The sequence below is a fragment of the Mustela erminea genome, chromosome 18 (genome assembly GCF_009829155.1).
Source record: "Mustela erminea isolate mMusErm1 chromosome 18, mMusErm1.Pri, whole genome shotgun sequence".
NCBI classification, from domain to species: Eukaryota; Metazoa; Chordata; class Mammalia; order Carnivora; family Mustelidae; genus Mustela; species Mustela erminea.
The window spans coordinates 59,788,780-59,815,951 of NC_045631.1; the positions used below are offsets into that span (position 1 = coordinate 59,788,780).

Genomic DNA, 27,172 nt, shown 5'->3' on the forward strand with positions numbered 1-27,172 from the left:
GCTCACGCAGCCCATGACCAAGCGTCTCTGTCTCTGGCACACAGCCCTTCCTGGAGTCTCTAAACCCAGCAGATCCCTGCTGATCTTCCAGGGATATCCCCGGATCTGCCACTTGTTGGGGTCCCTGCTCAAGGAGCAGTGGCCTGACTGTGCCATGGATCACAGTTTAAGATAACCCTAAGCTGAGAGCTCACTCCGTGGCTCTGTCTCTGTAGCCGGCTTCCCCACTCTAATACCTGCGAGCTCTGCGGCTCTAGGACACCCCTGATCCTTCTGTGACCCTGCGGGACCTGAGACCGCACTGTGCACACGTGGGCTAACCCTGGCTTAGCCTCTGGAGCGATGTCCCTCAGTGTAGCAGACTTTTAAAAAGTTCTGATTTTGTGTTCCTTTGCTCCTCTGGTTGCCGGGAGCCGGTCCCTCCTCCTGTGGTCTATCTTCCCGTCACTTTGGATTCATTTCTCCGCTGGTCCTACCTTTCAGAAGGTGTCAATTTTCTGTTTCTAGAATGGCTGCTCTTCTTATTTTCGATCTCCTGTTAGATTTGTAGGTGTTTGGAACGTTTTGATAAACTATCTAGTTCAATTTCCTGCTACCTGATGTCATCTCAGCCTGCTACTCCTCCATCAGCACCTTTGTTTTTATCACCAAATAATATTCCATAGTCTGGATGGACCACGGTTTGTCCATTCATCTACTGAAGGACATCTTGGTGCTGCTTCCAAGAATTTGCAATTACAAACAAAGCTGCTGCATGTGATTTTAATGGCACAGAAAAATCTGGTCTTTTCATCATGTCATACATCCCTAAAATTACTAGGAGGGAAGGCCTCTGGTGGTTGAATTAAATATATTTTAAAAATCTGTTTTCTAGATTGTTCTTAAAATTCAAATTCAAAATTTTGTGAGAAAGCCAAGATGTGCCAGAATCAAATCCTGACATTGATGTATCTCTGTTTCCATATGCTATGAAAACACTCCCTTAAAACCATCTGCATCACCCTTGCTGTGTGCGAGTACAGCCACTCTTCCCCTGGATGGATTCTCAAGATGGGGGCACATAGAGGAGACAGTGGTTTAAGAATGATATTAGCATACTGAAGGGGCCCAGGTTTTAAAACCCAGAGCAACGTGGCTCTCCTGGCTTATTGCCACCATGTGAGGAATCCTTCATGATCAAGGTCATTTGGGAAGCCTTCCAGGCAGAAGCAGAATTGGGTGAAGGGAGAAGCACGTCTGAAACACAGAATGACCTTCACTTGTCCCTTGGGGACGTGGGGGCAGGTCAATGAGGAGGCTGTTGGGGACCCCCGTGCTTTGTAGAGTCGGGAGGAGAAGCAGGCGTTCACTGTTTGAACTTTGTTCTCCACCTGATCAGGAACTGATGAGAAGATATTAGCCAATGTTTCTGAGGACGGCAAGAGGCTGTTGGCTATTGCCGACTCTGTGTTCACAAAAGTCTGTGAGGACCTCCTGAACGGCACCATTTTAATTGGGCACCTGGAGCTCATCACGAAGCACTCAGATCAGTTTCTGGACATCTGGCAGATAAGTGAGTACCTGGGTGGGGTCTGGGCTTCAGGTTAGTGGGCAATGATTGCACTTGCCCATGTATTTTGTAGGGGGATGACCCTAGTCATCTTTACAATGAGTGGCTCTTCCTGTCAGTAAGTGGGGAGAGGATGGTTTCGAAGCCTCCGGAAAACGATGGGAAAGTGCTAGCATGGTGACTTCATAAGACCCGGCCTGTCGCTCTCCACGCAGCCGAGCTCAAAGGCATCTTTCCTGTGTGGCTGTGCACACACCCCCACGTCCCTCACTGCAGCCGGGAACGTGGAGCATCTTCAAAGGACAGTTGCAAGGACAAGGCTCTGCTTGTTTGTTCTGTTGAGTTACTTTTTTCTTCCAGAGAAAAAAGATCTTTTGCCCCAAGAGAAAAAGCACGACGTGAAGGAGGTGCTGGACTGGAGAAAGGATGAGCTGAATTTTCTGAAGCAAGAGAAGGAATACGTGGACAGTCTCCTGAGGTTGTGTGAGCAGGTGAAACATCTGGTAAAAGGTGATACTCCTAAGTGTTAACACAAATGACATTGAGGGGGCCCTGGGAGAGGGGGTCAGAGGGGGGAGAGTAAGTAAACTCGAGTCCCACGGCAGCCTCGGGAGGCAAGTCACACACGCCTCCTTAATTCTTTTTGGGATTTCTACCCGTGCTTCCACATGGTGTGCTTAGACCTCCCCTTCACCATTCAGGCTGAAGCATCAGCCCCTGTGGAACAGTTGGCCTGGGTCTCTATTTCTCCAGACACACCCCTTCCAGCCTCCCTCTCTTCCTAGTCCTGTTAGGATTTCAATGAGATCACCACTCAGGCTTCCATGATCACATCTGTGTAAATACACTGTTCACAACCAAGCTGTGAAATAGACCATCATTGTTTTCTATTTCTTGCACCAGCTTTGTTGTCTCTGGAATTAAACTTCTCATTTTCTCCTGTGTTTTGTTTTCAGTGTATTTGTTTTCATTCAACCCTGGGCTCTTTACCAACTGTCTGAATTTCCTCACAAAACAATCAGTTAGATCTTCTGGACGGATTCTCCCCAGACTGCAGGGCTGTAATTCTAGAATCTTATTTTGCCATCCTAGGGGTTTCCTTTGTGTCTCCCAAGTTAGATCTATTTCCCAGACCCTGTGATTCCGCTGTCTCTCATGTCTGTGTTTTAGTCGAACGAGTTCTCTGTTCCCTGCTCACCCCCAAGAGAGGAAACAGATCTCGAATCCTTGTACATCTGAGGATGTCTGCCCTTGCACCAGGGTAACTGCTGGCCCGGTGGAATTACACAGCAGAAATCCTGCAGGATCTCGGATGTGTTCCTGCACCGTCCTGGCCACTGTTGAGAATTCAGATGTGAATCTCACTACTGATCCTGTGTGTGTGCCATGCGTACTATCTCTGGAGGCTCTCCAGATCTTTTTGGCCCAACTCTTCTGCAAGTTCATAATGATGTGCCTTGGTCAGGGTTGGTTTACGTCTACCACATTGAGCATAAAGGGTGGGTCTTTCTGGTCCAGAAATCCATGTTCTTGACTCCTGGGCAATTCTCCTGAGTTATTTAAGTGGTTAGTTTTTCTCTGAGGAAAATGTACATCGTTGGGTGCTTGATCTCACAGGGCGGCCATCAGACTTCCCTAAACTTCCTCTTCTGTTGCCTGTCTCTTTGGTTTCTGCCCTGCTTTTGGAGAGATTTCTACAAACTAACCATCAACCCTTGCATTGTGTTTTTCGTTTCACTTCACACGAGTATTTGATTTACGGGAGGAGCTTTTTCTCTCAATGACCTTTCTTTATATTACCCTGCTCTTGTTCATAACTGCAGTCTTGCTTTTCTGAGATTATTGACAATTTTGGTTTAGAGGTCTTATCATCGTCGTCCTTTTTCTTTTTCTTTTTAAGATTTATTCATTTGTTTGAGAGGGAGCAAGCGGGGGAGGAGCAGAGGGAGAGAGAGAGGATCCCAAGCACGTCTGCTGAGGCTGGATCTCAGGACTCTGAGATCATGACTGGAACTGAAACCAAGAGTTGGAACTCAACTGACTGAGCCACCCAGGCACTCCTAGTGGTTTTCCTTGTCTTTTACTCCCAGAGCGTCTAGTTTCCTTCAAGCCTTCTTGATGTTGCTATGTTTTCATGTCTGTCTTTCACATGAAAGGTTTACCACATATGTCTGGGAATTACTTTGTTCTCTGTATGGAGAGGGGAACTCAGCAAATCCATGGAAGACCCTGAGGGTGGTGCAACTGGTCCTGTGGTGGACACATTAGGGCTTCTCTGGGGCTGGCCAGCCCTGTGGTCCCCAGCTTGGTGGCCCCAGAGCGCCTTCCACATTAGCAGCTGTCACTTGCTAGGGTGGAAGGAGTGGCCGGCCTGCTATCTAGAACGGGGTGGGCAAGAAAGTCGGACCTCTTCTCCAGCCTTTCAAGCCAGACCTTCTCACTTCTCACCAGCTCCCCACCTCCAGCAGCCATAAGACCAGTGTATATGTTGCTGGAAATCCTGTGGCAGGAGCCTGGCTGACTCCTGGCCTCCCCGCTGTGGATTGGGGTTCCATGCCCTGGGGCCCAGCTTGACCTTCACCACTGCTGCACATCTACTTTACGACTCCTTCCCTGCTCTGGCTGTCATCTCATTTTCTGCTCCTCCCTGCCCAGCCCATTTATGACTTTTCCAAGGCCATGTCTGTTCTGGCCCTGGAGTACAGGATGTGGGGAGGGAGTGAAGCAGGCAACGTCCACACTGTCATCCCTGCCCAGGAAAGACCATGCTTGCTTTGTTGTGAAAATTCATGAGCAAACTGGGAGTGGGGTAGGGTTTGGCAGGGAGACAGATGGGTTCTTAGTTAGGAAAAACGCCAGCAAATGTGCTTGTGTGAGTTTTCTTAGGAGCAGTGAGGAGGACAATAAATATGGGTAAAGTAAAATAAAATGGTGTGGTGAGTAGAGGTTTGACTTCTGACTTTCCTTTATGGTTTCAAAGTGGATCTGGAAGAGATGGCGGAAAGACACTTAGAAGATCTCAGCAGGAAAAGACTGAGTGATGCCGTGACAGTGAGGCTGTCCCTTAGCTCCCCGGATGTGAAGAAGGCAACACATTACGACCTGAGCCCCCAAGTCCAAGAGATGGCTGAAAAGGTGGACCAGCTAAAGAAGAGCCACATCTTCCAGGTCTTCTGGGAAGACACGGCAGAAATGCTGAGCGAGCCCGGGGAGGAGCTGGAAAGTCCAATTCTTCAGGCTGAGGAGGCATATAAATATCTGTTTCTCCCTTGTTTCGAGAAGTTGATGAGTCTGTATGAGGATCTGAGGGCAGGAGAGATCACTTTTCAGGAGGTTGACACCATATTCAAGGATTTCGTGAATAAGTATAGCCAGCTCGCCATCGACCTCAAGACTATGTGTGTTCTGGACCCCAGCGACCAAGGGGACTGGATCAGGTGTCGAGTTGAGCAGATCAGAGAGTACCATCACCTGCACCAGGCTGTTGGCTCAGCCAAGGTCATTTTGAAGGTCAAGGAGAATTTGGGCCTGACCGGTGACTTCAGTGTTCTGTACACTTTGTTAAACTTTGTAAGTTTTTTACCAGGGACCCATAGGGTGGGGGTGGGAGCTCCCATGGGCTCTCGGGGTTATGGAAGCCAGACAGGATGGTTTCACGGCCTCCCCCAGGAATTCTTGTTTGCATTTCACCTGATGCCTGATCATGCCCAGGGCTTCGCTCTCACCTGGTTATAAATGGCAGGAGTGCTCCTGGCAATTGCACATTTTCTTAGGCTGGCGTGAGAGTTGACAGTTTGGGAATGGGCAGTGACCCTCTTTTGGTAGCCAGGCATTAGGAAAGGGTCATCTGGTCTCATCAGGTTAGAGTGTGGGGAGGCAAAAGAAGGGTTTGTTCTGGTCCCCTCTTTTTGCACATTTGACAGAGCTGGCAAGGGGTAGTGCACAGTGAGCCTTCTCTGCTGTGCTGAAGAAGCAGGTGCTTTGTTTTGTGTTTCTTCAGGCGGGCATTTACAAGGCAGCCCATGATCTGTGGTACGACAGAGACACTTACAAAGATGATGAAAATTAAGCTCAAAATTTGGAATTATGCACACTTAGCCTTGGCTCCCAGCAGCGTGTTCTCAAATAGGTCTCTGCTCTGGGCCTTCATTTCTTTACCCATAAAACAGGAAAAGTAGCAATGTGCACTGGCAGAGTTCTTGTGTAAGTTGCTTCATGGAGTGCCAGGTACAGAGGAATAGTAGTTATTAGGGATCGGTGGGGAGGTGGCAGTGAGGGCTCTAGTGTCCCTTCTTCCCATCAGGAGCTTCATGCACCTGCTTTTAGCTGCTTCAAGTCCAAGAAGGGCAGATTGGGGCCTTTGGGATGGTTGGCGCCACTGCTTGGACTCTGGGCTTCCAGGTAACCAGGTTCAGCTCACAGTAGAGCTCTGTCTTGCAGACTGACAACTTCGACAACTATTGCCATGAGAAGCTGGACCAGATCAGCGAGGAGCTGATCCATGCCAAAAAACTGCTGCAGGACATCAATGAGACCCGGTGCCAGTGTCTCCATGAGCTGTCCCTGAGCAAGGAGTTCATCCGCTGGGTCCAGGAGGCTCTCGGAGGTACAGCTGGTCATTGAGGTTGCTGGGAGAAGGGAGAGAGCGTTAAGATGGCTCATGGGAGGGTTTCATAAATTCACGGGCACTCCCTTTGCTGGGACACATGCTGTGTAAAGAACAGACACGCCGTCGGCGTCTCTTCAGGAGATGTGCCGTGTCTGCCTCATCCATGATGCGTCAGGGTAGTATTTCATTAGTTCTGGCATTTAAACTGTTTCCTTCACTGCTTTTTGCCCTTGCTCTGGAGGCTTGCTGGGAATAGTTGGATATCATTTTCATACAAATTTACCCTCTTTAGCTTTTTCCTGTGGTTGATTTAACTAGAAGATAAGATAAGCTCTTGTCCACAGAAGAGATTTCATTACATCAGCTCATTGGTGTTCCCTGCGTTTCTCTTTTTGGCCAAGAGCTTGGAAGCTTTTTTTGCTGTGTGGCTTAGGTGCCTCTGGGGGAGGGGATGCATGGAGGGGGGAAGAGAGGGGAGGAAGGTAGGTGGAGGAAGCAGGAAAGGGGCGGCAGCAGCTCTGGTGTGCAGGACAGGTGCTCATCTGGGTGCTTAGTACTCTCAGTGGGGGGCTCCTTGGCCCACTCCGATGCACATCCTTTGATTAGTAAGTAGTCCAAAGAGAATTAGCTTCATTTCTTTATAGTTAACTGGCAACATTGTATTTACCAGGTGAGCCCATTTCTTTTTATATTAAATAGTGATGTTGTGTGGATTATACACGACAAAGTGCATGGAGGCCTTGTGCCATGTCTGGATGTTGTTGTTGCTCCGTAAGGCTAGATGTTGACCAGTGGTGTCAACATCAACAGTAAAAGAAACGTGGCCCCAGATTTGTACTAAAAGCAAAACGTGGATTAGACCCTAAAAACCCATCACTATCCATTTATAGCCTAAGTGTTCTTGTTCAAAGTCTGAGTGTGGGATCGTCCTAGAGCCCTCAGGCACTCACCTGTCTCTCCTCACCCCAAGGCATCAACGAACTAAAGGTATTTGTGGATCTCGCCTCAATCTCTGCGGGGGAGAATGACATCGATGTGGATCGGGTAGCCTGCTTCCACGATGCCGTGCAGGGCTATGCGTCGCTGCTGTATAAGCTGGATGTGAGTGCCGGATTTGAGGAGTTCATGATGCATCTTGAAGAACTGTGGAAGGCTCTGGAGAATGACCTGCACCTGCCCCGTAAACTGGTAAGTCTTCTTTCTGGCTTCATCTGAGCACACGAAGCTGTGCACAGGGTCTCATTTGGCATCACAAGGGGCAGGACTACAGGTCACCCCCACCTGTGTGGTCCATGTTAAAATGATGTTTGAGACCAGTTTTCCTTCATATGTGGAACTGTTTTCTTTTCCTTGTTACGGTAGATAGAAAGTGGGATTCAAAATTTCATGTAAAAAAGAGCAATTTCCATTGTGCAAAACACACATGGAAAAAAGACTGATCTATGACCCGTGTTTTTTTCTGAATGGTGATAACTGTTACTTTTTACTGTATATTTCTTGGTTCTTTCCACATTTCCCACAATTGGCATGAATTCAGTTTCTTTAAATAATCTCTCCACCCAACATGGAGCATGAACTTGGGGCCCTGAGATCAAGAATTGCATACTCCCCTGACTGAGCCAGACAGGCACTCCTGTAAATTCATCTTTTTTTTATCAGAGAAACGAATGAATATGTTAGTGTAAGTAAACCATTTGCACTGGGGTCCACACAGACCCATACCGTTTCACGTGGCTGGTGCACAGAGGTGATGTCCAGCCAGATCTGCCAGAGGGTGAGGGCGGAAAGGAGCAACAGAGGACCAGGCACAGGGGAGCTCCACTTCTGCTGCAGGAAGCTTACGTCTGAACAGAAGTCTTTGCTGTAATCTCTCCCAGGGCTTCTATTTGGACCTGGGGTCCCCAGAAGCACACTTAGAATGTAAGGCCACACTGCTGTCCTCTATCCAGCAGTACCCCCACCTGGGGGCCTGGCAGCATGAACCCCCTCACTGTTCTGTCCATGTGCCCCCATGTGTTGGCCAGGGCAGTGGCCATTGGTCCTCACCAGACAGCCTGTTACATAAAGGGCAACACCATGAGATAGTGACCGAGAGGGCTAAGTGAGAGGGCAGTGGGGGAGGAAGGCCTCCCTGCGGAAAGGACATGGGGAGGAGATGGAAGCAGATGGGGAGGGGGAACTTGCCCCATGGGGAGCAGAGACGGAGCCACAGGAAGAAGAGAAAGAAGGTTGCTCATACCGTGGCCTATTTCCCCTCCTGTTCCAACAGCATGACTCTGCCAGGAACTTGGAGTGGCTGAAAACTGTGAAGGAAAGTCACGGGTCGGTAGAACTTTCCTCCCTGTCATTGGCAACAGCCATCAATGACAAAGGCGTCTATGTGATCAGGGCCCCCAAGGATAGCCAGAAGGTGAGCCACCCTGAGTCCTGGCACAGCTGTCAGTGGTGTGTTCAGGCTGCTGCAAGTTGGGGTGGGGGTGGGGTTCTTCTTCCAGAAAAGTGACCTCTAAGCATGCGCGGTTCCGTAGATCTCCCCAGATACAGTTCTACAGTTGCTTTTGCCCGAGAGCCATGGAGACCCTGAGGAGGTACGAGTCTACTCTTTGGAAGACCTCAAGGAGCTTTTGAATAAATTGATGCTGATGTCTGGGAAGAAAGATCACAGGAACGTTCAAGTAGAGGTATTTTCTAAGGTGAGGACTTGTGATGACGTTGGCACCAACCAGATGAGCTCATGTTTGGGCAGAGGACTGTCACTGCCCAGTAGCCAGAGAAAGAAGGGTTTGACTTTGGATTAGTTGATAGGAAGCACTCTGCTTTAAATCCACGGAGCGGGGAGCCAGCATGTCTGCAGAATGAAGTCACCCCAATTCCTGACCCCAAGAAATGCCTGAGCTCCAACGGGCCCTTTGGTCGGTAGTCCCTTCCTAAGATGCACAGACCGAATTTTTCTTAATCCTCGACATCATAGAGGAGATAACTCCATGGATAGGTCTTAGAAGGAGACTCCTCTTCCTTCGTTTACTCTAGAAATCAGCAAGAACACGCAAAGACTTAAAGATTTAGCTAGTCATTCTTCATTGAAATTAAAAGTAACCATGTTGATAAAGGAATATCTTTGTACATAACCGGCTCTGGACTTTGTTACCGGTGTTTTCTTTCAAGGTCACTTGTACTTTATGATGACATCCTTTAGCCTTATCAGAGAGTCCTGTGGGAGGCTGATGATGTTAATCAGGAAATAAGGCCACTGTGATTACCCCGTGTGCTCAAGGCCACATAGGGAACCAGTGGAAAGACATGAACCCAAGTACTTCAAGTTATATTTCTGTTTGGGTCATTCTGGACAATTGTGTGACCTGACATGCTCTGTGATGTCTGCCTCCTGTCTGGTTCCGTGTGCTACAGGTGTTCTGCAACGTGCAGCGGCTTGTCCAGGCCTTCATAGACCTTTACTGTGCTGGCAACATGCTGTTCAGGGCCTGGGGTGCCGAGGTATACTGCTCCCCACAGCACAGTGTCTCCATTCGAATGGATTTCTGCTTGGAGCCCATAAGCCCTCTCAGGGGCAGTGGGCCGGTGGCCACGCTGTTGGAGGCCGTCAGCAGAGAGATGGAGCATTTCCTGAATCACTGGAAGAGCTTCGTGGCAGAGAAGCGGACCAAGTACTTTTATCTCAACTACTACACCGCCGAGCAGCTGGTGTACCTGAGCACAGAGCTCAAGAGACAGATGCCCAGCGATGCTGCTATCACCATGTTGTCCTTCATCAAAAGTGACTGCACCCCGACAGATGTTGCGAAGGCCCTCGAGGCGCCCAATGGAGACGCTGCCAGGCACCACGAGAGGACAGTAGTAGAGGAATTGCGGCGGATGCTCCTGCGTGAGTTCAGCCTGGTGGGCAAGCTGAGGGCCGTTCTGGAGCAGTCCATGGCATGCATGAGTGCCTTCCTGCCTCACTCGCTGGACCTGGAGACCCTCGGCCGCTGTCTGGCCCACCTGGACTGGACGAGTGGACGTGCCGTGACGCGGTTCCTCCCCAACGGCCTGCACGTCGGCCAGCCCAACCTCATCGTCTGTGGCCACTCTGAGGTGCTGTCGGCCGCACTGGCCATCTACATGCACACCCTGCATCAGACACTGCCCACCTTTGATGAGGTACTGCTCTGCACCCCGGGAACCACATTTGAGGAAGTGGCCCTGCTCCTGCGCCGCTGCCTCACTCCAGGCTCCCGGGGACAGGGCGTCTATAGCCTGCTGTATGTGGACCTGCTGAGCTATGAGGTGGCCTGCCAGGTGGAGGCGCTTTTCCTGACCCTGTGCTCACAGCCACATCGGGATGACTTCCAGCTGGTGATGATCTGTGACTCTGAGCGGGAGCATTGCCACCTGCCCTCGGCCTTCAGCCAGTACAAGGTCCTTGTCACACCTCAGAAGCCCCTCCAGGATATCCAGGCCTACCTGGCTCGGCATTTCCAGGTCCCCAGGCACTTGCCATCAGCTGCCGATGTGTTCCGGGACCGGATGTGTGTGGGGATTGTGGCCTCCAAGCGAGCGGGCGTTGGTAATGACAGTTCGTGGGGTGGATGTGCCCCTTGGGTCCCAGGGACCATTTGATGTTCAGTGTTCAATGATGTACAAATGGCACGGGTTCCGATGCCATATTTTCCCATTTATATCCATTAAGTACCTTAGGATGACGTTCCCTATCCAGCAGGGGCAACTCAGGCGGAGCCCTCTATAGGAGGAAACTGAGCCTCAGGGAGGTTTTGATTCTTGGAAGCTGTAAATCAGGGCCCATGCTGGAATGCGACACCCTTTCTCCCTGGGTTTCAGGCTCAGGCGAGTCCAGGGAGCCAAGTCACCTTCCTCTAAACAGGCTTCTCTGAAGCTCCCTCTCTTTTATTTTATTTATTTATTTATTTATTTATTTGACAGACAGAGATCACAAGTAGGCAGAGACAGACAGGAGGAAGCAGGCTCCCTGCTGAGCAGAGAGCCCAATGCGGGGCTCGATCCCAGGACCCTGAGGTCATGACCTGAGCCAAAGTCAGAGGCTTAACCCACTGAGCCACCCAGGCGCCCTGCTCCCTCTCTTTTAAACTCTGTTGGCCACTTCAGGGTTGATGTGGATCTTGAGAGCAGAGAGAGGTGTGATTGCTTTGTCTTGAGAAGAAATAGATGCCCCTTGACTTCCCTTCTCTTGACTTTATCCCCTTAACAGCACAACCTTCTCTGCACGGAAAACCTTTGCCTCCCCTCCCCCAGACACGGGTGACACAGGCACTGTCCTTTGACTCAGATGGCCACCATCCATTCCAGGGGATGCCAAGGATCTTGAGCAGGCAGCAGCAGGAAAATTTGAGGATTCCAAAGTGTATTCTTTACCATGGTGTTACATTGTGTCGGTTCTGAATTTCGCACAGAGAAATGACTTGTAATAAATCTGGATTCTCTTGTTCCTGGTCCACAGCCCTGGCACCTGATTTCCATATTTTATTTTATTTCATTGTTTTATGATTTTGTTTATTTGAGAGAGAGCATGGAGGGAGGAGCAGAGGGAGAGGGACAAACAGACTCAGTGCCGACCGAGGAGCCTGATATGAGGCTCCATCCCAAGACCCTGGGATTGTCACCTGAGCAGAAATCAAGAGTCCAGACGCTTAACCCACTGAGCAGCCCAGGAGCCCCCTAATTTCCATATTTTAATGTTACAGGAAAGTCTCTCTATGTCCGGAGATTACATGGCAAATTGAAAATGCAGCTCGGAGGCAAAAAAGTGCCCCTGAAAGTGATCCGACTAATCGACCGTGAGGTAGATGAGAACCAAGTGCTGCAGTCCCTCCTGCCTTTCCTGAAGGCTGAGCACCAGACAGGACCTGTGATCTTCCACTTCGACGTGACCTCTTCAGTAAGTGCCCCAGGATTTCAGTTGATTGGCCGTGTCAGGAAAGACTCAGTCCCCATGTCTCACACTTCCTGCTTCTTATATAAAGAATTTCCTCTTTCGGGGCACCTGGGTGGCTCAGTGGGTTAAAGCCTCTGCCTTCAGCTCAGGTCATGATCTCAGGGTCCTGGGACCTTGCGTTGGGCTCTCTGCTCAGCAGGGAGCCTGCTCCCCCCCCACCCCATCTCTGTCTGCCTCTCTGCCTACTTGTGATCTCTCTCACTCTGTCAAATAAATAAATAAATCTTAAAAAAAAAAAAATTTCTTCTTTCTACATGATAGTCAGTGTCGCTGTGTCCAAGGACAGAGCACAATGGTCCTCAGGGTTGGGAGACTGCATTGTCCTTTGAGTGAGTGCTTATACACCCAAGCGATTCTGTCTCTAGGTGCAGACTGGGCTTTGGGCGTTCATTTTCAAACTCTTCATCCTACGGTACTTAATGGATATAAATGGGAAAATATGGCATCGGAACCCGTGCCATTTGTACATCATTGAAACCCTGGAAAGGTCGCCAGCGCTGCCCAGGACACCTTCAAGACGGGTATGTGCCACAGAGCCTTTTTATGCCAGCACAAACCACTTCTGCCTTAGTGAAGCCACTTTACAAGTACTTTTTGATAATGTCTGGAATAAAAATACTCTTACTAGTTAGGAGTATTAGAGTTTGATTTGGGATTGATGCTGTTTGTCTGAGTAAACGCTAGAGGTGCTCAGAACCCAGTAAATCCATCTGCTGGGCACACACAGTCTGTCTCTAAGTGATAAGGACCTGACTGTGGAACTGGTAGCTCCCATGATGCCCCAGTGATAGACAGTAGCCTGAGCACAAAGGAGTCTGCAGAAACCACTTTATGGAAAGTGGGATCTCCGAAAGGTTCTATACACTGCATGTGTACAGCCAGTGTGGATCACGTGGAGGGTTAAAATGCAGATTTTTTAGGAAACGTAGTCATAACCATTTTATTCGTGTCTCCCCTTTCTAGAGTACACATACCCCCCACTTCAGTTTTCTCGATATCTTCCCAAGAGTCACCTGCCGACCTCCCAAAGAAGTGATCAACATGGAGCTGAATCCCGAAGAGAGCTACAGTGATCCAGGGATGGATCAGAAAGCATTCCGCAGTGAGACTTTCCAGAGGCCTTATCAGTATTTGAAACGGTTCCATGAGAAACAAAACCTAGACATGTTTCAGTACCAGAAAGGCTCTGTGGAAGGCACTCCTGGGGAATGCCTCCAGTATTTCCTGATTTACTGCGGGTTGATAAATCCATCCTGGGCAGAGCTACGGAACTTTGCTGGGTTCCTGAATTATCAGCTCAGAGATTGTGAGGCCTCCCTCTTCTGCAACCCACACTTGATTGGAGACACACTGCAAGGCTTCAAGAACTTTGTGGTCACCTTCATGATCTTCATGGCAAGAGATTTCGCCACACCGACACTTCATACGTCCGATCAGAGCCCTGGGACGAACACAGTCACCATGGATGGGGTGCCCGAAGAAGACCTAGCCCCTTTCACTCTCCGGAAGAGGTGGGAGTCAGAGCCTCACCCGTACGTGTTCTTCAATGGTGACCACACATCCATGACATTCATGGGCTTCCACATTGAGCCCAATAGGAGTGGCGGCCTTGACGCCATCGACCTCTCCAGTGGGAGAGTGATCAAGAAAGATGTCATGGGGATGGAACTGTACCGGGGGCTATTGCTTCAGAGGGTGCCCTTCAATGTTGACTTTGATAAGCTTCCGAGACTTGAGAAACTTGCAAAGCTCTGCCTGGTGTTGGGGATCCAGTTTCTCATGGACCCTGATGAAACCTATGAGCTCACAATGGACAATATGCTGAAGATCCTTGCCATCGAGATGCGGTTCCGGTGTGGGATCCCTGTCATCATCATGGGAGAGACTGGCTGCGGGAAGACCAGGCTCATTAAATTCCTCAGTGACCTGCGACGTGCGGGCACCAAAGCTGAAACCATGAAGCTGGTCAAGGTCCACGGAGGAACCACTGCAGAGATGATCTACTCCAAAGTGCGGGAGGCAGAGAAACTTGCTATGTACAATAAGGACCAACATCAGCTGGACACGATCTTGTTCTTCGATGAAGCCAATACGACAGAAGCCATAAGCTGTATCAAGGAAGTCCTATGTGATCGTACAGTGGGCGGCCAGCCCCTAGCCAAAGACTCGGGCCTGCATATCATAGCGGCCTGCAACCCTTACCGGAAGCACTCACAGGAGATGATCTGCCGCTTGGAGTCAGCCGGTTTGGGATACAGGGTCAGTGCAGAGGACACGGTGGAGAAGCTCGGCTCCATCCCCCTGAGGCAGCTGGTGTACCGAGTGCACGCTCTGCCGCCTAGCCTGATCCCGCTGGTGTGGGATTTCGGACAGCTGAACAACACTGCCGAAAAGCTCTACATCCTGCAGATTGTGCAGAGGCTGGTGGAGGCCATCAGCTTAGATGAAGGCGAGACTCGCGTGATCACAGAAGTGCTCTCTGCCTCTCAGGCCTTCATGAGGACAAGAGTGAACGAGTGCAGCTTTGTCAGCCTCAGGGATGTGGAGCGCTGTGTCAAAGTGTTCAGATGGTTTTACGACCACAGTGTGATGCTCCTGTCAAAGCTGGAGTCCTTTTCCCAAGAGTCCGACGTGGAGAGAGATCCTGTCCTCTGGTCCCTGGTGCTGGCCCTCGGGGTGTGCTATCATGCCTCTTTAGAAGAGAAGGAATCGTACTGGAGAGCCATTTGCAGTCTCTTTCCAGAACCTTATAATGACAGCAAGATTGTTCTGGAGGAGATCGCTCAAACACAGAGTCTTTTTCTAAATGGTGTGTCTTTAAGGAAAACCATCGCTAGGAACTTGGCTTTGAAGGAGAATGTCTTCATGATGGTTATCTGCATTGAGCTGAAGATTCCCCTCTTCCTGGTGGGGAAGCCCGGCAGCTCCAAATCTCTTGCCAAGACCATTGTGGCAGATGCCATGCAAGGCCCGGCAGCTCACTCGGACCTCTTCCGGAACCTGAAGCAGGTCCATCTGGTATCATTCCAGTGCAGCCCACACTCTACTCCTCAAGGCATCATAAGCACCTTCAGGCAGTGTGCCCGCTTCCAGCAGGGAAAGGACCTACAGCAGTACGTTTCTGTGGTGGTGTTGGATGAGGTTGGACTGGCAGAAGATTCACCTAAAATGCCCTTGAAGACTCTGCACCCCCTGTTGGAATATGGGTGCATTGAAGACGATCCTGCCCCCCACAAAAAGGTTGGCTTCATAGGCATCTCCAATTGGGCCCTGGACCCTGCCAAGATGAACCGGGGTATTTTTGTGTCCCGTGGCAGTCCCAACAAGAAAGAGCTCATAGAGAGTGCCAAGGGGATTTGCTCCTCAGAGCCCCTCGTTCAACAAAGAGTCCAAGGCTACTTTGCACCCTTTGCCAGAGCCTATGAAACAGTGTGTGAGAAGCAAGACAAGGAATTCTTTGGGCTCCGTGACTACTATAGCCTCATCAAAATGGTCTTTGCCAAGGCAAAATCTTCTAATAATGCACCCTCCCCGCGGGATATTGCGCAGGCTGTCCTTCGGAACTTCAGTGGCAAAGATGACATCCATGCTCTGGACATTTTTACAGCCAGTTTGCCTGAGGCTAAGTGCTCAGAAGAAGTCAGCACCATGCAGCTGATCCGGGAGAACATGTATAGTGACCTTCAGAAGGCGTCGGGCAAGGAGCTAGACGGCTCGGAGTCCCGCTACCTGCTTGTGCTGACCAGAAACTACGCGGCCCTGCAGGTCCTGCAGCAGACGTTCTTCAAGGAGGACCGGCAGCCAGAGATCATTTTTGGTTCCAGCTTTCCGAGGGACCAGGAGTACACCCAGGTCTGCAGAAATATCAACCGAGTAAAGATCTGCATGGAAACAGGCAAGATGGTGGTGCTGCTCAACCTGCAGAGCCTGTACGAGAGCCTCTACGATGCACTCAATCAGTACTACGTCTACCTCGGAGGCCAGAAGTACGTGGACCTTGGTCTGGGGACCCATCGGGTCAAATGTCGGGTTCACCCAGACTTCCGCTTGATAGTCATTGAAGAGAAAGACGTTGTCTACAAACATTTTCCCATCCCTCTCATTAACCGGCTGGAGAAACACTATCTGGATATCAACACTGTTTTGGAAAGATGGCAGAAAAACATCGTGGAGGAGCTCAAGAGCTGGGTGGAGAGATTTGCAGATGTGAAACCGGACCCATTTGTAGCCGAACACAAGTACAGCCCTTCTGAAGTCTTCATCGGCTACCACCCGGACGCGTGCGCCTCTGTGGTGCTCCAGGTCACCGAGAGGCTGGGGCCCAGGATTTTGACTGATGAACTGTACCAGAAGGTGTCTGAGGAGGCCAAATTGATTCTGCTGGGTTGTGCCACGCCAGACGCCGTGATTCGGCTGGGAGCTACCTCCCTGGGCCTGTTCGCCGCACAGTCCCTGTCTCGAGAATACTACCACAGGCAGCAGCATAACTGCTTTGCAGACTTCCTTCAGGCCCAGCTTCGCACAGTGGATCTGGGGCACCGTGTCACCTTCACAGAGGTGATGATAATTTTATCTTTGTTTTCTTTCTGAGGCCTTGCATCCCTAGTTTCTAGAATTCAGGATTCTTTTCTAGTCGGTGTACAGGATTTATAAATTGACGTGTTTGGACTTTAGTTTCTCTCCGTTAAGTGCAAAAAAACCCAGACGCTCACAAAAATTCAGTCAGAGCATGTTTGGAGGGCCTGTTTCTGTGCAGAGCTCTGTGTCCAGCTCTGTGTAACATTGTGTCCAGTGCCCACTTCAACTAACAAAGCGAATGCTTCAGCACCGTTCTTGGCTTTGGTCCGCATACAGTGTAAGACTCATGAACGTGTGCCGTTGGCATCATACCACAGGGCTATCTGTAGGGGCAGAATGGAGAAATGCACATCAGGGTATGAGGTCAGAGGACCCTCCAGCCAACTGTGAAATGCGGCTGAGGAAGTGTTATGGGTAGAGGTCCCTACTGGAGCAAAGGTGTCAAGGTGCAGGAAAGAAGTGCCATCTGTGCAGGAAACCAGGAACTGGCTGCTGTGTAGTGTGGAGCTTGAGGGTGCAGGGGCCAAGAGTGGGGGATGACATGGCCCTGCAGAGCCTTCATGGAGGGTCCTCTTCGAAGTGCTGATGAGGTGGGTCTGCTGTCGAGAGGGCAGAGAGAGAGGAATGCATATGGAGATGTGTCCGGTTGCCTGGGAGAGGGAGAAGGCCTGATAAAAGACTATCACAGGAAGGACAGGTAGGGAGGCTGCTGAACCAGTTCAAAGAGAGCCGCTGCTGGACGGAGCTGGGAGATAGCACGTGAACTGGCAGAGCTACTGACTGATGCCATCTGGGGGCTCTGGAAGACGAAGGGGTCTAGGGACTTCCAAGTCATCCAAGGAAGACTTCCTGCGTCTTCCTTGGATGACTGGAGGTTTGGTTAATTACAAACCAGGAATGAGCAACAAATATTGGTGGTAAATTCCATTCGGGACAGACTCTGCTGCCTCTGTGGGATTCAGGCAGACTCGTCTGTCATGGAGGTGGACATGGGAATCAGAAGCTCAGTGGCAGGGCCGGCCTGGAGTTGGGGGTTCCGGAGCTGTGATAGCTGCATGCCCATAAGGAGTGTTTTGGTTTGCTCTGGGTGGGGACTGGGGGATGGTGATCCAGGGTTACAGGAGAATTGGTCATAACTTGGGGGCAGAAAGGGCCCCAGCTAGCTGCACTCCATCCGGAAGTATACAGAAGACTAGGGTGGGAGGAATGGCCTTTGTGTTGAGCCCTAAGGGGTCCTCCCAACTTCTCGGAGGGGCCGAACAGGAAGAGACACTGGAGTCCAAGGAGATTTGAAGGCACCTGGTGATAGGTTGAGTCTTTGCTCCGTTACCCTTGGGTCCCGTAGGTTCTGTATGCCTCACCACTGCCGCATTTTTCAAAACTCCTCTGGGTTTGGATGCTTTTCTATCTGTGTACCAACTGCACAGTGATGCTGAGCCCATAGATATTTGCTCAGCAGCCTCCTGTTTCTAAACCAGCAAACCCACAGCCTCCCTTGAATTCTAGCCAATAACTGGCATTTCCTGATTTTGCAGATCACCACTTTCTCCAGGCTGCTCACCAGCCATGACTGTGAAATTTTGGAATCAGAAGTGACGGACGGAGCTCTGAGGCCCACGATCCTGTTCCTGCAGCAGTTTGATACTGAGAGCTCATTCCTCGGAAAAGTGCAGTGAGGCTCCCCCTTCCCTCCCCGTCCCTCCCCTCAGCTCCGACGGCTTTCTGCTTCACGTGCCTGACTGCAGGGGCCACCAGCGCCATTGCCAGCCCTGGTTAGCGAACACCGAGGACACGCGATGGAGAAGAACGGTGTCCCGTTCTCCCTGTGTCCCTTTTGTCTGTCCTGCCTTCTGCGTAGGCATCCTTCTCAGAAGCCAGCGCCTTTTGTCTCATTAGGGAAACATTTACTGGGACTTATGCGCTCTCCACTGGCTTCTCTGTCCACATAGAGGGGGACCCCACCTGAGTGACTCCCACCAATAAATTCCTTCATATTTCCCATCACCCCAGGAGTTTTATCACCCGTTGTTTAGGACGGGCAATTTCTTTTTCCTTTCAGAAACTGCTTAACTAACGCAGCCAGATGCAAAATCCTTATTATTCAAACAGATTTCGAAGATGGAGTCCGCAGTGCTCAGCTCATCGCTTCAGCTAAGTAAGTTTTTGTTGTTTTTCTCAGAAACTACCCAGAAAGCCCAAATTTCCTTCAGGAGTTCCTAAAGAGTTTCTTCCTTGAAAACAGTATAGTATTAGAATACACAAGGAAACAAAAATAGAATGGCTCTCGCTTTTCATTCCCCAAAGATATGGGCTAGAGAAAAGACTAAAACAAGACAAAAGTGGTAAAATGCCAAGAGGTATAAATAATAGATTATTAGCCGGATATAAAAGACTATCCTCGGAACACATTGTCTGCAGGCATGTCTCAGTAGTTATTACAGTTAAATAATGCCACTTGAATATACCGCAAGTTCAAGAGCCATCAGTATGTAAAAGCTTCCGTTTGTATTTATTGGGCATTTTTATGGTATTAGTATATCAGAACTCAGGTACTGTGTTCTCTTACTACTTTAGTTAGGGGAAAGTGATTTCTGGGCCTTTGAAGGCTTTGGAAGCCGTATTCCATAGCATGTTTGTGGGTTCACAGAACCTGTATCTCAGGATAGAAAGCCCAGCCCACCTCACCCTGAGCAGCCTCAGAGCAGGCCCATCGACGGTTGTAGGACACAACTCCTGGTCCATAGGGACATGGCACTTCAAAGCAGAGGGACACGGGAGTGGGGAAGAAAATGTTCCTGGTGATACAGAGCTTGCCCTCTTTTCAGGAGAGGAAGCAGTGGGCACGAGGTTAGGAAACTTACCTAGGGCGCCTGGGTGGCTCAGTCGGCGAAGTGTCTGCCTTGCACTCAGGTCATGATCCTCGGGGTTGTGGGATCAAGTCCTGCATCGGGCTCCCTGGGCTCGGTGGGGAGCCTGCTAGTCCCTCTTCCTCTGCTGCTCTCCCTGCTTATGGTCAGTCTCTCTCTCTGTCAAATAAATAAAGTCTTAAAAAAAAATTTAAAGCTAAAAAGACACAGGGTCAAATGCGACCACAGTAGGACACTCTTCAGCCACTTCACGACTTTGGTTTTGTTTATTTGCTTGTTCTTTGTTTTGTTTTTTGAGTTGTTTTGTCTTTGTTTGTTTTGAAATAGGTATTCTTCCATAAATGAAATCAACAAGCTACAAGACAATAAGGACCGCATCTTGGTCTATTTTATCACCAAACTGTCCCGGATGGGAAGTGGAACATCCTACGTGGGATTCCATGGAGGTAGGATGAAAAATGTTACTGAAAATGCTTATTTAGGTCACGTCTGAGTTTTTCCTAGTTTGGTCCCATGGTGTACAAGTCTGGAATTAGAACATTGATGTTAGTTTCAGCTATACTCATTTTGGATTCGATGAGATTTCTTACCAGTGGTTACCGCAGGAAACACTTGTGTCTGGACTTGCTGCCCCAGCCTCTGGCTGCCCCTCATAGATCGGTAGATCGCCATTTGCTTAGCCTCTGTGGGGCCTCGCCTTGCGTAACACGGACGACCCAGAAGATCCTCCCAGCTGGCACTGTTTCAGAAGCACTGCCACTTTATGCCTGTTTCTGGAGGGAGCGAAATAGTATCTTAGACCTCTTTCTGTCTCCCTCATTCTTCTGAGGATTAAACCAACTAATGTTAAGAAAATTGGCATTTAAGAAATTGACAAATAACGGCTTAGGGAACGAGAAGCAAGTCTTGCCAGTTTCCCACACTAACTGAGATGCAGCAAGTATGATACAAAATGGACAATATTCAAGAACCTTCAGTTATCCTTTACAAAAAGGCAGTTCTCTTCATTCTTAGGACCAGTGTTCATGTTTTGGTCATCGGCATAGATGCAGGGACAGGTGGTTTCTGTGTGGGTTCCAGGCTTTGGGCGTCAGGTACAAATCATTGAGCAGAGTGTATTGAAACGTCAGGACCCGTGGTGTGTCCCTGCTTGTGGCTGACAAGAGGACACTAGGAAAGGCATGGGGAGACTCTAGATGGCTTTTACCCCCCACAGGACTGTGGCAGTCTGTGCACATTGACGATCTCCGGAAGTCCACAGTCATGGTTTCAGATGTGACTAAGTTGCAGGATGTGACCATCAGCCAGCTCTTTAAGCCAGAAGAGAACCCTGAGTGTAAGTCGGCAAAAAGCCTTTGGGGATGTAGGTAGGACAGCAGGAGAGGTGGCCAGGGGTGCAGAGGTGCAGGGAGCTGCACTGCTGTCCCGTGAGGGCCAGGCTGTGCCCTTGTGCCCATTGCGCCTGTCCCTGGCGGGGACAAGTCCACAGGCAACACCTGCTCCTTCCCAGGACCAGGCACTGGTCAGGAGTCCCACATGGCAAAGCAGGTCTTCATGGACGCAGCAGGCTGTGAAGCCGGGGGTGGGGGGCGGGGGGAGTCTCTGCCATGTGTCACACTCTGGTCACCGGGGCCACATGTCAGCTATGCTATGGATGCGGATGGGAACCGTGGATGGGAACAAGTGTTGCCGCTGGTGGACCGCACAGACGGGGCTGCTTAGAGGCAGCCTGTATGCTCCGCAGCCTCTCCTGTGGGGCCTGCAGTGGGGCGAGGGCCCGGGAGGCCTGTGGGGAGAGTCTGTGTGCCACTCCCGTCCCCAGCGGCTTCACTATGCTGCTTTTGCAGCGGAGACGAGATACGGGGCTGGAGACAGCCAGGAGGAGGCAGAGGAAACCCAGGCTGCCGGGTCAAGGGAGACAGCAGAGGCAGGCTTGGAAACAGAAGGCTCTGAGACACTGGGCGGCACATGTGCTAAGCGAGGCAGGAGTGAGGTAAGTTCTGGCTCTTTGTTCTTGGGCCTCCCAGAAGGCCAGGCTATCCCGCAGGTAGCCTCCTTCTGCTCCCCTCTGGAGTCGAGGCCCACAACCAGGGCAGGGTTCCCCATGGCAGAGTCCCCCCGCGTGGCCCTCAGGGGATGGGGGTGGTGTGGGGCCAGGAGACCTTACCATCCCCGCCGCCCGCACGCAGATCCTGGACACCAGCAGCCTGCTGCAGAGCTGCATCCAGGGTGCCGTGGGCATGCTCAGGGACCCGCAGGAGGGCTGCCCACGCGGCATGCGGAGAGTGGAGATTCTTCTCCAGCTGTTGAACGAGGATGACGTGGAGAAAGGTACAGGGTCCTGGGGCCACACACCGGCAGGCTCCCCCTCAGGAGTGCCTGTGTGACACACCCAGGACACGGCCCCTCTGCCCTTCCGCAGCTGCTTTCCTGCAGGCATGCAAGGCGCGCCTCCACGCTCTCCTCCAGCAGGGGCAGGAAGGGAATTGCTTCAACACGAAGGAGTGGGTGTCGAGGGAAGCCTTGAATCAGGACGCTCTCCAGGAGGCAGGCACATTCAGGTATCGGGCCGAAGGGCATCCGGGAGCCGTGACGCGATGGTGGGGCAGGAGCGCCCTGGCCGTGATCGGCTTGGCCACCCACTTCTTCCTAGAGCTCCGAGCAGTTCAGAGTGGTCATGTGTTTTCTCCGAAAGATGCAGGGTGGTCTGGGTGGTGGTACATTGGATTTGCTAGACTCTTCTCTGCTTTTCCGCACGCTTACATTCTGTCCTCACAACAAGAACACCTGCCCTCGGGATGTAAACACTGGCCGTGGTGGCCGCCCAGGGAGGCAGCTGCTGTTTGAGGTTGTAGAGGTGGTGATAGCAGGGAGGGCAGAAAATGCTCGCCCCAGGCCTGAGGTTCGGTTGAAGTTACGTGATAATCCCAGGCATCCGACCTGGGAGTGTTCATTCAGTGGCCGTGGTCCTTTTTCTGTAAAACCTGACCGCTTCTCAGGACCAAGTGAGACAACCCATGTTGTGGAGAGAGGTGGGATGCTGTGGGTTCCCCCAAGAACGTTTCAGTGGGCGGGGGCTTCTGCTTCAGTTTTCTTCTTCAGTTACCCTTAGTGTCCTTCCTACTTACACTTTCTGAGTGAGGAATTGTAGAAGCTCACATTTGAACCTAGATCCTTTCCCTCATTCACTCCTTACAGTACTACTAAGTACTTAATTTCGCATTAATACTCCTTGAAATCTGTGTTTTGGGTACACGCTTGACAGCTGTTCCAAGCAGCGCACACGTGGCCCCACTTCTGATTGCTCTGCTGTTGGCTGTGGCGGTGGGCTTGGCCCAGCTCTTAACAGGCACCAGTGCTTTCCGAACACACCTTCGTGGAGTGGTCAGGACCACACCTGTAGCTCCCTTATGTCTGCCTTCAGACGGGCTCCAGAGCCTGCTAGCCCGCTCCCACAATCTCTACGCCCGTCTCTCTTTACCATCCACATACTCGGGACCTGTGTCGTTTGCCCTCTTGGGATTAAAATCCAAGGTGTAACAGTCCTGGTTGTTCCTGATGTCCGAGGTCTGCATGCCTGTCCAGGGACACCTTCCTGTGTGCCCTACAGCCAGCTTCGAGCTGTCACCCTGCGGCCTGCTACCCTTCCCCGCTGTGCACACGCTTCCCTTCAGTCAAGTGCTCTCTGATCATCAGCATGATTTGTTTCCTCAGTAGATGCTTGTGAATTCTTGCTCGTGAATTCAAGAAGGAAATCGTCTTTCTTTCTTCTTTTCAAAATGGGGCTGAATTGGTCTCCCCAATGTGAACGAGCCGGTAACAGATGTCTTACACTGAGTTACAGAGTTTGTGATCGTGTATAAACATTGTGATAACAGCGAAGGACAGCGTAGTTCATAGAAGTTCATAGAAGCGGAGAAGTGTCCCTCTGGACATAGATACACTCAGCCATCAGCAAGAGTTACCTTCTAGAGAAACAGCTACTTTCCTGTTTCCCTTGACCTGGAACACATTTATTTTGCCTTGTGTTTTATTATATTCTCTCTATAACTGTTTTTTTTTTTTTTAGAGTAAAATTTATTTTTTTCCCCAAATGCATATGGTCCCTCTTCTTGTAGAGCCTGGACGACATGCCCTGGGAAATTAGCTCTATGACAGGGTTCAACAATTGCTACTTGGTCTTTTTAGGGAGCCGATGACCACTTATTCCATGTAGAATTAAGGTATATTCTGGTCCTGCCTCCAACCCTAGACATTTCTATCTTTGAGTTTTTCTTCGAGTACTTACAGACAATGGCAGTCTGCATTTACTGCTCTAGCCGTAGTATGGAATCAGGAGACCAGACGCGTTGTTCCGGCCTAGAAGGAACCGAATGTCCGAAGGAGGCATGACTCCTGCAGCACTCTGTGCTCACGGAGCTGGAATGACCTCTCCTCTCCCCTGCACTGCAGGCAGACCCTCTGGAAGCGGGTCCAAGGTATGGTGACCCCTGTCCTGGCGAGCATGGTCTCCGTCCTGGACAGAGACAGCAATCTGGAGCTACTGACCAGGCCAGACTCTCCTTCGTGGACAAGAGATCTTTGGATGTTTATTTTCCGGGACATGAAGCTTCTGAACATTCCTCTTGTGACAAATGATCCGCGGTAAATAAGAGAGTTTCATTTTGTGGAAAGGGAAAAAAATCGTAATGCGGGAAAAGTCTTCATGTGTTCTTCCAAGCAATTGACAAAGCATAAGTTTCCATTTTGGAATCACATTTATTTTTTTTTAAGATTTCATTTTTACATACTCTCTATACACAGTGTGGGGCTCGAACTCACAACTCCAAGATCAAGAGTCACACAGTCCATCAATGGAACCAGCCAGGCGCCTCTGAATCACATTTATTTTAAATGTGGCCTCCTTTTGCAGCCTGAGGGTGATGGTTTTGCAGTAACAAATGGGAGTTCTGGAAAGTTCTGAGACATCCTGGTTTCATTCCCCTTCCTAATTTCCTCGCTTCCAGAGCACCCAGCACAGATAGAATTTCCAGCTTCAGCTTTGTCTACACCCGTGAGGCTGCGCTTCGGAGAGCTGTTTGATGTGTGCGGCTCTGCCTGTCCCTCATTCCACGGCACGACCCACATGGCCCACCCCGGGCCTGCGTTTACATAGCTCATTCTCAGCAGGCCTTCCAAGAACTTCCTCTTGGATTTCGGGGGCTTCCATTCCATTTGGGGGCGAATAAAGAGTCTACGAGTGACTGGGGTTTGGGATCTCCAGTGGGAACGCTTATTTAGAGAACAAGACGCTGTGGACCGTGATGGAAAGGGTCGCCTTGGACAGGCCGTGTTCTCCACGCATAGGTGGAGGGCAAGGGTAGGTCAGGCACAGCAGACGTTGGGTAGCCTGCTTGACTCTTCCTGGCCTTGGTGCGTTTCTGTTTGTCTGTGAGGCAGAGGTAATCTGTGGATGTCCTGGGTTCCTCTGCAACAGAAGCCCTGAGCTGTGAAGTGGACCAGCAGGCTACCTCTGAGGCCTTGTAGGCGCACCTGCCGTCGAGAATGGAGAGGAACTGGCAGCGGTGTGGGTCTCCTGCTTTGAGCGACTACTCACTGACCCCGTCCTTTGTCCTCCTCTGCCCGACTCAGGTTTAAAAGTGAGATACCCTACATCACAGTGCAGAACAGTATGAGCCCCCCTGAGGGTGTGTCCAGTGACGTCCCATTCAGCTGGAGAATCAAAGACTATCTGGAGGAGCTGAGGGTCCAGGCTCAGTATATCACTGGAGCCGAAGGTGAGCCAGGGAAACAGGACGTGCTGACTCGCCGTCATAAGTGGGTCATCCCCGTTTGGAGCCTTCTGGATAACTAGGGTGCCAGCACTCAGGAGATATCCCTAGTTGAGCCTTTCCCAACAGCATCAGCGACCAGAGTGGAATCAGCTCCTCCAAACTGAGCGGTCAGTGTCCTAAACCACAGGGCTCTTTGCTCTGCCCTCACAGGCTGAGCAGCTTGGCCATGTGTCCCAGGAAATCTGGGGATAGTGCATGATTTTGCAAAAGTCATCTTTCATACATGAGATGGTCTTTTCAAAGTTTACTTATGGTATTGCCTTTGAAAAAAACTGGTCAAGGGGCACCTGGGTGGCTCAGTCAGTTAAGTATTTGCTCTCAGCTTAGATCACGATACCAGGGTCTTGGGATCGAGTCCCACACCAGATTTCCTTCTCACCAGGGAGTCTGCTTCTTTCTCGGTCTCTCTCTACCACAGCCCGCTCCTCCCCATAGCTCATTGTCTTTCTCTCTCTTTCTCTCAAATACGTAAATAAAAACCTTTAAAAAAAAAAAAAAAGTCAGTACACCTGGGTGGCTAGTCATAAGCGTCTGCCTTAGGCTCAGGTCATGGTCCCAGGGTCCTGGGATCAAGTCCTGTGTTGGGCTCTCTGCTCAGTGGGGAGCCTCCTTCTCCCTCTGCCTTCCGTTCTTCCTGCTTTTGTTGTCTCTCTCTCTTTTTCTCTTTGACAATAAATAAAAATCTTTAGAAAATAGAAAAAAAAAGGGGGGGGTTTAAATACTTGACACGTTACTTATCTGGGTACACATTCTGCCACTTGCTCTGAGCAAACGGAAGCAGACTCTATCCTGAGGAAAGAGTATTTCTTTTTTTCGAGGCCATGTCCTAACTGACCCTGCTTTCCTGTGATCGCATGTGACCTAGGGGCCAGCGCTCTTGCACGAGAGGCAGATCTCTCTGGTGTCAGCAGCATGTGACCCCAGCCCCTGAAGAGCAGCCCACTTACTCCTGACCCACTTGGGTCCTGAGGTTCCTGAGGCACATTATGATGCTGGCCATAGAGCCTGGTTGCTTTCGGTCGTTTTATCCACTTGGAGCTAGCTCGGCTGTTAGTGACAAATCTAACCTTTGTTTCCGGTACTCCGCTGAGAAAACATCTAAAACGTCTAAAAACATCTAAAATGAAAGCACCCTCAGATCCTGCCGCTTGCTCCCCACTGCTGAGAGCCAGCGTTCAGCAGAGCCTTACGCGCCGCTGCTGTTCGCAGCACGGCCCTTCCCCAGGAGACGCGGCAGTTCCTGAACGCAGGGCCAGAGCCACACCTCACGTTCTTCCTCCAGACCCTTCTTGGCTCTCCTCCGCAGGAACGTCGAAGAAGTTAGTGGAAATCTTTCAGCAGACCCCGCTGGGCAGGTTTCTTGCTCAGCTCAGTGCGGAGCAGCAGCGGGAACTGTTTCTGTGCTACATGAAGGACTTCCTCCTCTTGACAATGAGAGCGTCCACTCGGGAAGAACTGGCGGTGAGTGCTGGGTCTCGGGCGGGGCGGTCATGGTGTCCCACGACAGGGGTGAGCCGTTCTTCCACTGCGGAGTGTGCTTTGACCCTCAGCACCCACCCCGGGACCCCCAAACCACGGGCTGTTCATTAGCACGAAGAACACCTCCAATTTTCCCTTTAACGCCTTGTTTTTAAATGTGGAGTTTCTCTTAAAAAAAATTATGTGTTTTTAACTGACCATTATAGGCAATAATAGTAACGGAAATTTTAGTAGACGTTATGATACTTCTGACAACTGAAGGATTTCAAACTTAAGTACATAAAAAAT

At 50.5% G+C, this 27,172-nt stretch overlaps 1 protein-coding gene across 10 annotated transcripts in view; it reads left to right on the forward strand.

Annotated features, from left to right (window-relative positions):
- RNF213 (ring finger protein 213) overlaps positions 1-27,172 on the forward strand; it is a 108,271-nt gene that overhangs the window by 46,542 nt on the left and 34,557 nt on the right. For all 10 annotated transcript variants that reach the window (XM_032321986.1, XM_032321989.1, XM_032321984.1 and 7 more), the window contains 21 exons: positions 1,379-1,552; positions 1,910-2,059; positions 4,530-5,119; positions 5,990-6,155; positions 7,129-7,346; positions 8,428-8,568; positions 8,687-8,851; positions 9,567-10,722; positions 11,876-12,069; positions 12,492-12,647; positions 13,090-16,683; positions 18,240-18,376; positions 18,764-18,859; positions 19,899-20,017; positions 20,788-20,907; positions 21,419-21,564; positions 21,761-21,902; positions 21,994-22,132; positions 24,024-24,215; positions 25,203-25,348; positions 26,712-26,866. In XM_032321986.1, coding sequence (XP_032177877.1) covers positions 1,379-1,552; positions 1,910-2,059; positions 4,530-5,119; positions 5,990-6,155; positions 7,129-7,346; positions 8,428-8,568; positions 8,687-8,851; positions 9,567-10,722; positions 11,876-12,069; positions 12,492-12,647; positions 13,090-16,683; positions 18,240-18,376; positions 18,764-18,859; positions 19,899-20,017; positions 20,788-20,907; positions 21,419-21,564; positions 21,761-21,902; positions 21,994-22,132; positions 24,024-24,215; positions 25,203-25,348; positions 26,712-26,866 — 8,096 coding nt within the window. The remainder of the gene's footprint in view (positions 1-1,378; positions 1,553-1,909; positions 2,060-4,529; positions 5,120-5,989; positions 6,156-7,128; positions 7,347-8,427; positions 8,569-8,686; positions 8,852-9,566; positions 10,723-11,875; positions 12,070-12,491; positions 12,648-13,089; positions 16,684-18,239; positions 18,377-18,763; positions 18,860-19,898; positions 20,018-20,787; positions 20,908-21,418; positions 21,565-21,760; positions 21,903-21,993; positions 22,133-24,023; positions 24,216-25,202; positions 25,349-26,711; positions 26,867-27,172) is intronic.